The following is a 10,000-nucleotide window of genomic DNA, read 5'->3' on the forward strand; positions in this document are numbered from 1 at the left end:
TCTATGGTAGTGAAACTTGAACACTATCTTGTGCTCTGGAATCTCGTCTTGATGCCTTTTGTAACAGATCCTTGTGCCGGATCATGGGGTAAAGTTGGCAGGACCATGTGTCCAACCAACGGCTTCACCGTGATCGCCAACTAAGGCTATATGGCCACTTGGCTCGACTCCCGCAGGATGATCCTGCCCATCAGGTTGTCTCTGTCTGAGACAACCCTGGATGGAGGAGGTCTGTGGGACGACCGAGAAGGTCGTGGCTTGGGCAGATAGATCAAACCTGTCGTGAGGAACTAGAGACAGGCCGGGCCCCTGCCTGGCGGCTCGCCATGAGGGACCCTTGTAGGTGGAAGCGAAGGGTGGATGCGGCTATGTGCCCCTGCCGGCGTTAGCCCCAAAATGATGATGATGATATATACAAATGGAGGATGAGGTCTCACACATTACTGCAAGTCAAACAATCACCCAGGCACAGGGCTGCATACAAGTAACACCCATCCTGGCCCACCTTTCCCAAAACTAAAACTAAACTATAATTGGGTTCAATTTTCTTAATCAAATGAAAAGGCAATTGGAACTAAACCCTTCCTCCCATATTACTTGAACATATTTTCACACACCATATCAAATCTACATGATACCTATATGATAACCACATAAAGAAACTCGCATATATTTTATATAGGGGTATAAAATCAGTCGTTTATATTTTTACTATTCTTACCTCATTGCTGGGTGCATGTATGGTGTCTAGCAGAGTGCGTGCCTTGAAGAAATGATTTCTTGCATCATGGTAGAGAGTGGCTGGTGACACAGGCTGAAGAAAAGACAGTGAGGTATATAACATACATTTTTAAATTTTGGGTTATTATCTTTAAACAAAAGATAGATTCACAATATTAGTCATCATATCTTAACTACAGCACTATGTCTAAACATGATTTCAACTAATTTCTTAAAGGTCACTCCACTAACACTTAACCCCTAAAGTCTTTATTTGCCACAAACATGGATTCCAGTATTACCTATGTAGGATCCTACTTGCCATGAACTTGGCATCATCTAGAAAAATCCATTTTTCATATTTTTTCTCCTGTGAAAAGTATCATTTCATAAATCCAGTACTGCCTAGCAAGTTTCCTCTACTTGAGTCAACCCTACAACTAATGTGAATCAAACCCCCTCATTTTTGGCTAGGGGAGCAACCAAGCTGGATGAAGTATGAATTTATGGAGACAAATCCATTATATGAATTCAGAAAGCGTACAGGCATTACCATAACCATCAATTGTAGAAAACACAGAAAACACTCGTACTATGTACAAATAACTTGTAGCCTGTAGATGAGCAAGAAATGCTGGCTAGTAGCATATTGAGACCAAGTAATCTAAACTAAAGCAGTCTTTACTTCCTTCAGAGTATAGAGGACTTACTGGCAGTGCAGTTTATCAAGCATATACTAATCATCAGCCATTTCCTGGAGTTCTCTTCAACCCTTTGGCAGAATCCATCGCATAAAACCAATCTAAAAGATTTACAAGTTTCTAGCATAAACTGCAGAGACACAGCCTCTTTGGGGGATGAAATTCACTTGCTTATGTGTTCCGTCTCAAAAACAAGTAAAAAATGCATTTTCGAAAGAAAAAATATATTTCATCTGTAAAACTTAACTTTTGTCACTATATCAGAAAATGTTTTAATAATAATTTTCATTTCTGACTGCAAATGAACACATCTGGGAGACAATTCACATTCCTATAGCAACCAAAGTGTTAAAAAGACTATCTTCCAAGACATGGAAGGAAACTGAAGAAGGCCAACAAAAGGCACTTAGCCCTTTGGATCCGGATGCTTCACCGCCTGTACATGGCCCACAATACAGGCATTATTCTTACTTGAGCAGCCACTCTGATAGGTGTGTGGCATGTAGGCCAGGTGCACACAAGCACTCATGTGCAATGACAAGACTCCATGCATCTCCTTGGTAATGTTATTTTCTCTTTCTGTATAAGGGTTTTTGCTTTTTTGCCATTTTCCAATGTCTATATTTGTCATTTGATTTGCTTTATTTAGATGGTAATGGACTGTTTACCTTACACAGACTCCACATCATCTCTTTAGTTAGTCCTAAATTCAGTGCAATAATAATAATAACAATAAGTAACATTTTGTTAATTTTGTAATATTTATATTTCTTTATAATATTACATTTTCTGTAATACAACCTGTCACACAAATAGTGTCCTCCGCCCTGAAGCCAGCAGTTTTCCTAGTCGTGGCTCACAGATGGTACATTCCACACTCATTTATCGATTGAAATAATGCAAAAGTCCCCTCCTAAATACCCACTGATTATAATCACTTTCCAAGAGCTTTGTGCACCCGTGGCAAATCATTTCCGTTACCCTGGCCTTCAGTCAAAATTCTCATGATGGTAAGTTCCCATTACCTAGTCCTCAGCCAAATTTTCCCTTGATGGCATGTGCGCATAACCCAACATTCAAGCCCAATTTTTTATGACGATGATAATGTTATCTAGACTGTAGGGGGTAATTCAATAATGGTCCTAAATGGGGTGGGTAGCATAACATAAGATGAGGAAAAAAACAACAACAACAATACACCTTCTGTGAAATCAGTTTCGGAATTCCAATTCAACAAAAGTAAAATCGTAAAAAGTGAATCCCTTTACACAAATATAAAAAAATCCCTTTTACTGTCAAAATAAGCAATGATGCAAAAAAAAAAAGAAAAAAAAAAGAAAAAAAAAAGATAGAACCCATAGCCTTATAAAAACAATATCATGACTAACTACATGACCTACCTGTGGGAAATTGGACAGGTCAGTCATGGAAAGGAACTGGTCATAATGCACTGGGGGAGGTGTCATGACAACACTGAAGGGCAGGAACCGGTGCTCATAGCGGACTTGTTCGTTGTCAAATTCCTGTATGGGTAACTTGACTTTCCCTGCTTCTCGTAGGCCCACCATGGCCTGGGGGTATGACAAGGAGATGGTAAGTGTATAGGATATCGTGTTCATGGTTCAATAATGATGATTAATAACAACAAAAATTAATATGAATAACAAAATAATAATAATGATAAAGATAGAGATGACAGCAATGCTGCCAATGATATGACACTAATTAGCACTCAGAAATACAAAGTTTGTTATTTTCACATACATAATATTCTTCCTTCTAACTCCATTTCAACATTGTCATTCATTATATATCTTTATTTGCCACTTTCCACCTAGCAACTCCAAAGTTAAATTCCATGAATTACTACTAGAACTGCTATCACTGACTATTACTTTAATAAAACCAAAAGGGCAACCCAAAGATGCTCTTCTAAGACCTTGTGACACAACTACTAAATTTCCTCACCTCCTTGCATTCCCTCAACCTCTCATCACTTACCTTGTAGTATCCCCCACAGAGATGCTGGAGTGCCTGGTAGTAGGTGATTTCCTTGCCATAGGGTCGGTGCTTCTTCTTATTCCTGTTCTTGTTCTTTGAAGAACGTCCACTCTTTCCTTTATTGGTCTCATAACCATCTTGCTCCAGCAGCATGGCGTCTGCACGGGAGAGGGCACTCACGAGCCACACGTACACAAACTCATAGAGGTACCTGGGTGGACAGGCATCAAAGAAGCGAAATTAGTTTGATGGTTGATTGTGAAAACACAGTAGGCATTATTCACATTTTTTAGGAAATACTGATGCTTTTCCACCACCTGACAAAGATGTGATGATTATCACTAACACTGTCCATTTCAAGAAATTAAGTGAGAATTAAAAAGCCCTTTCCTGAACTTTAAAATATAAAGCTTATCCCAATGCTTGTAGGAGAATCTGGAGTGCACTTGGCCTCTGGGGAGTACTTTGGGCACCTGTGCTTACCTGCAGCGTTTATATCAGACACAGTCAGTGCATTACACTTGCTGTGCAGTACCAACAGAGTGATATGATTTCTTTTTGTATCACTTGTATCCAAAACATTGAAATTAAATGTTTTTGTATATTCAGAGATGGGTGTTATTCATTTTAGATCTTGCTTTCACAGATCTTATTCTTACAAAACAAGAGATTGTAAGCAGTTTGTACAAGACTGCTACTCCTGTGGCTTCAGTACTTCCTTTATGTGTCAAAATTCAAAATAGTCACACTAGCAGAGCACCAAATCATAACTGACATGAGGTGACTGATCATGTAAATCAAAGGAAGATTTCTTACAGGTTCACAGTACCAGTAAGAGAGCACAACATTCTGGTGCATGACATCTTCCAGCTAAATATTATTGCTTTCATACAAACTAACAGCCAATTAGACCATGACATACCTCTTTTCCCTCAGGCAATGCCCCAGGGTATGTGACATGTGGGGAAGAGGGTACTGTATAAAGAACAGTACAAAATGTAATGAATACATCATAGTAACATGACGTGAATGACCTGCCACCTGGAGCCACAACCAAGTCAACCATGATGTGAACCTCATGTCATCCAGAAGCTATGGGTTAACGGGACAGATTTTCACTCCCTTTACATTTTTACAACTTATGTGTAATTGTGTAAACACTTTTTCCTTTCAATATCACTGGAACTGCTCTCCTATGCCTTTACGCTACTGAACAATATAAAACAAAACATTGCAAGTAGATAGCAACACACGCAACAGAATCAACATCAAATTCATGAAAATTTCATAGTATTCTTCAGACTACTAGTGCTTTCCTCAATCAAGCAAAAAATAAGGGCTTTAACATCAGTTCAATTCCACCACTGCAAGATTCCCCTCGATGTGCTTACTTACCAGTAGACATAATGATATTCATGCACAGCATACAGCTCTAGTGTGAATCCGGTTAGCAGGTACTTGATCATGAGTCGTAACGTGTGGTAGAGGACCCAGGTGCCAAGGTACGCCAGGTGAGGGCGTGGCTGGTCACTCTTCAAGAGAACATTGTGAAGATATGCATCCACTTTGTCTGCCTGAATTTGAAATAAAGTCGAGTCAGATGTGGATGTGACCTAGTCTTAATTTCTGTGGGTGCATTTTAGTAAATTTATATCTTACAGATAAAATATATGACATCAAGACACTTATCTTTAGAACCAAAGATTTTCTGTGACTGCAGTATAATTCTTAAACTCACCTCATCTTGTAGCATTGCAAATTCCTCAAGTAAGTGTGCAACTTTGTCTCTCTGACGTGCTCGGTTGTGCCCACATGTCTGGATAAGTTGCTCAAAGGGTCTTACACAACGGTTGAAAAAAGAGCTGACATATTCTTTTGCCTGAAAAAATGATAAAAATGTAAATTTGTCAATAAATTAAATTTATTCAAATTACATCATGAAACAGAAAGAAAGAACTGTGGTCCGAAAGAAAAAATAACTAAGCCTCTAATTAGTACACAAATTATCTAAAAAAAAATCAAGAAACCTATAAAAACTATCTGACACAAATTTATATTTTCATGTATACAAAAGACAAATCTAAATTCATCATTGGAAAAGAATCCACTGATGAGCGAGACACACCTGTACATTGTTCATTACAGGCGCCTTTGGTAGTAATGCAGGTGGGCATATAAACCCTCGGGCAGCTTCCCTCAGAGCTTCTGCCATGGTCTGTCCTCCCCACAGCTTGTCGCCACCCCCAAGGTAGAGGACCTGAGCCAATGATCTCGACAAGACACAAGGTCGTGTCTCGGAGAAGTTCTCAATGAATTCCTTTAAAACAAGGTAAGCCATATTGTGATTGTGGTTATAAGTGCCAGTCCCTTTGGATTTTCCAAACCATAGGAATATCTTGTCAAGTTTAAGCATCATCAGTAAAAGAACATACTGAAGATGCTTAATAATAAGAAAAATCAAACATACATTTCTAAACCTAAAATACTGTTGAGAAATGAAGCATACCAGAGCAGAATGAAAACCTGTGCAGTGAGTGATCTTGGTGATATGGCGAAGGCGTCCCACCATCTCCTCAAGGTAATGCATTGCTTCCTTGCGTGTTCGTAATCTCGTGTAGCGTGGGAAAGTAGGAGGTAGAAGGCGCTGATTGACAAGGGGCTCAAAACCCATGATGACTGGATAATCCACTGAAGGTTGAAAAAGATGGAAAACTTTTTAAAATTTCTTTGATTCTTAATCCAATACCAGCAGAGCTTTTTCCCTCTGGAATCTTGCCTTGACATAATATTTCTGCACCTCAAAACCTCCACTGCTTGTGACATATAATGTAGTTTACAGGGGCAGCATCTAGTATCAAGAGACATTTTGTCATGTATCATTCATTACAGTGTGGCAAATGTTCTCCGAGACACAGAGTATTGTAGGTGAGGAAGGCGGGTAATATTCACAAGTAAACAAGTGCATGGATGGAGCTCTCACTGGAGGTGCTGCTTCAATGGGGAGAATATGCAAAATATCAGAGTTGAGTGGATGACTATGCCTTTACCTCACACCTCATTTGTGTAATAACCTAGCCTTCCTTCCCTGTACAATCACAAGTCCATCCATTTTACTGTGGTTTTAAAGTATATATCATTATTGATCATATTATCCAAGGAACTTTTAGAAAACCAATTAAGCATTTCACACCACTATCAGGTCACCTATTACAGGAGTTAAATTTACTCTTATGACTGTATATTTTTATGAGCTACTTGACACTCTTTTTCTCATTTACTCACATTGAAAAATATTATTCAGAGTATCCATACCTCTCAATTCCTTTCTGTCTACTGATGATGTTTAGCTACTGAAACAGAGTATTGTCTACAAAACTTTCACCTAGTTTGACAACTAATTAACTAATTATAAAAAAAACTTTTACCAAATATACAAAGACATATTCACCTTAAAACCTCCGGCAATCTATCTTGAATCTCTCAAAATAATGTGGAAGGACAAAGAATAGACTACAACTAATTCCCCAAACAAACTCACACATAAGTACCTCGGGCCTTACCCTTATTCCCCTCTTCATCTTTATGATGTTTGGGTTTCAGGCCACGTCCGATTGTGTTCTGCATTATGCAAACCAGTTCCGTGCATGATGCTAAGTATCGCTCTGATTCTGGTATGGAGGCTTGTTCTCTTCGCATGAGAGCTGCTAGAGCTGCGTAGAACAGTCTCATGAACCTGATCCTTGAGAAGAGAGCGACTGCATCCTCATGCTGGAAAGTTAAAAACCAGGAGTAAGGTAGTTAATCTTTTTCTTGAGAGAAAGAGAAAGAGAAAGAGAAAGAGAAAGAGAAAGAGAAAGAGAGAGAGAGAGGGGGGGGGGGAGAGGGAGAGGGAGAGGGAGAGGGAGGGAGAGAGAGAGGGAGAGAGAGGGAGAGAGGAGAGGGAGAGGGGGAGAGGGGGAGAGGGGGGAGAGGGGGAGAGGGAGAGAGGGAGGGAGGAGGAGAGGAAGGGAGGGAGGGAGGAAGGAAGGGAGGGAGGGAGGGAGGGAGGGAGGGAGGGAGGGAGGGAGGGAGGGAGGGAGGGAGGGAGGGAGGGAGGGAGGGAGAGAGGGAGAGAGGGAGGGAGACAGACAGAGACAGAGAAACAGAGAGAGACAGAGAAACAGAGAGAGACAGAGAGAGAGAGAGACAGAGAGAGAGAGAGAGAGAGAGAGAGACAGAGAGAGAGAGAGACAGAGAGAGAGAGAGAGAGAGAGAGAGACAGAGAGAGAGAGAGAGAGAGAGAGAGAGAGAGAGAGAGAGAGAGAGAGAGAGAGAGAGAGAGAGAGAGAGAGAGAGAGAGAGAGAGAGAGACTGGAAGGCGAGAGACACCATATGGATATAATAGAATTGGAATTAGGGAAAGGATATATATTTTTTTTGTATTCCTCTTCTATTCTAAATGTCGTTCTGCCAAAGTTGGCTGATTTTGGCTAAAATTGTAAGCAGATATTTTCCATCATGAAAAAATGTATAGCTGGCTGAATAAATCTGTGGCCACCCTTAGATTATCAAGTTGAGATTTTATCTAGTAACATTGTAGTGCATTCAGATATAACAATATGAACCCTGCTGTTAAATAAACAAAATAAAGAGAGTCTAAGCAAATTTTGTCACTCATATTTTGTTATATGATATGAAATGCATAAGAAAGCATATGAAAAAACACGTATTCCATATCTTAATTTTTCAATGAAATAAATATGATATTCATTGGTTCTCTCTTGTTTCATAATGAACTGATTGTAGAACTTTATTAACCCAATGCTGCCGGGTAGTTTCCCAATGCAAAAGCCCTCTTTCCCAGGCTGTATTCATCATGGCCCAGGCCCCACTGCCAGAGATCATGTCGGCACCACAGCACATGCCCCCAGAAAACAGGACCGGCACACCATGGCATATATGCACATGCCACCTAGAATATAGTCCTGGCAAGCCATGGCATGTACATACATGCCACCTGGTGGCAAAGGATTAAAATTACATATTCTATATCTTTATATATTATAAATTTCATGTAATACTTATAAAACATTTGTTGAAAAGACACCATTTTCTTGTTCGTCAGTTAGCTACAGACAATATCATATAGCACTCCATGGTAATTAATTTTTTTTGAAGTATATATAACTTTGAGATGATGAACCTTTAAACAGGAAAGGAGATCACAATTTTTTGCCCCCCCCCCCCTTTTTTTTTTTTTTTTTTTTTTTTTGTAATGGCGGGAGATCAGCTCTTTTCTTCCAAAATATTTCAGGCGCCTGATTATATGTACTTACCATTAACCCGAATATAAATGTTACACTGATGCTTCATGACTCAAAAAGTGAGAATAAGGAAGCCTATATGATGATATTTTACTATGTTCTTCTAATGTTATTAGTGTGTAAATGCTATGAAAAGGGAAAAGTAAACATGGGCAACATTTAAAAAATTACTTAGTTTTGTTGCAGTATTATTTTCTCTAATAAATTTCATGGAAGATTTTATTCTTTAGTATGTATAAGCATTAACATTTACTTAGGAAATTAAAACAGGGAATGTCCATTTCTTCAAATATTTTCTTATGCATCTAATTTCAAATATTTAAATGAAAGTGGGAAAGTTTGCTTAGACTTTTTAACAGAATTTATTTAACAACATGGCCAACATTGTTATACTTGAATGCACTAGTATTACCAGATAAAATCCCAGCTCAATAACCTTAGGGGTGGCTATAAATTTATTCTGCCAGCTGTACAATAAATATCAAATATAAATAATCATCAGTTCCAATTCCTAATGTCAAAGTTTCAATTTCATGTTTAAATACTAATTATTGGCTTGTAATCCTAGCCAATATTCCAATACTATTGCTCATTTCAGATTTCAAATATTTAGGAAAACTGAATCCTTAGTCTTAGGGGAACAAATATTGTTAGCAAAGGTAGCTACATACAGCGAGTTCATTAAAGTTAGAAGATTGCAAATTCAGCAAAAAAAAAATCAAACTTCTTCCAGGCTTGTAAATATTCTCTAAATAAACCATATTGATATACTAAATACATCACATGTATCAATTATAATACTGTATAAAAACCTCTTTCCATGCATAACCAAAATTTTAGATAATTTCAAAAAGAGATAGTTATAAAAGGCAAAAAATTGTAAGGGGGAGGGAGGGGGACAGAGAAAGAGAGGGGGAAGGGGGGAGGGGGGGAGAAAGAGAAAGAGAGAGAGAGAAAACTGGAGTAAATCTAACCACCTTAGAAATGCCTTAATGTCATTCTTCTCAAACATCTTGCAAAAAATAAGGGAGGGAGAATTCCTTTTCATCCTCTAATGAGACATAGAAATGCATTAGCCTCATTTTATGTAAGAATATACTTACTAAATGGACACTTTTGATATTTGACAATATAAAAGATATTTGTCAGATTTAATAATCCTTTTTCAAATAACCTAAAGAAACCCTAACTTCATATGGCTATTACCTCCCTCAGAGATTTGCCAAGGTCAAAAATTGTAGAAAATGCACGTAACACAAATTAGCCAAAACAGGT

The 10,000-nt window shown here is 38.5% G+C and overlaps 1 protein-coding gene across 2 annotated transcripts in view; it reads right to left on the minus strand.

Annotated features, from left to right (window-relative positions):
• The window catches only part of LOC125042537 (N-alpha-acetyltransferase 35, NatC auxiliary subunit-like), a 19,027-nt gene that overhangs the window by 1,741 nt on the left and 7,286 nt on the right, over positions 1-10,000 (minus strand). The window contains exons 6-13 of one of the 2 annotated variants that reach the window (XM_047638216.1): positions 6,983-7,190; positions 5,929-6,110; positions 5,548-5,739; positions 5,161-5,301; positions 4,818-4,996; positions 3,423-3,633; positions 2,822-2,992; positions 722-814 (exon numbers count right to left, since the gene is read on the minus strand). In XM_047638216.1, the coding sequence (XP_047494172.1) occupies positions 722-814; positions 2,822-2,992; positions 3,423-3,633; positions 4,818-4,996; positions 5,161-5,301; positions 5,548-5,739; positions 5,929-6,110; positions 6,983-7,190 (1,377 nt within the window). Of the gene's footprint in view, positions 1-721; positions 815-2,821; positions 2,993-3,422; positions 3,634-4,817; positions 4,997-5,160; positions 5,302-5,547; positions 5,740-5,928; positions 6,111-6,970; positions 7,191-10,000 lie in introns of both variants that reach the window. The other variant, XM_047638215.1, reaches the window with a different exon arrangement.

Source organism: Penaeus chinensis, chromosome 32 (assembly GCF_019202785.1).
Source record: "Penaeus chinensis breed Huanghai No. 1 chromosome 32, ASM1920278v2, whole genome shotgun sequence".
NCBI classification, from domain to species: Eukaryota; Metazoa; Arthropoda; class Malacostraca; order Decapoda; family Penaeidae; genus Penaeus; species Penaeus chinensis.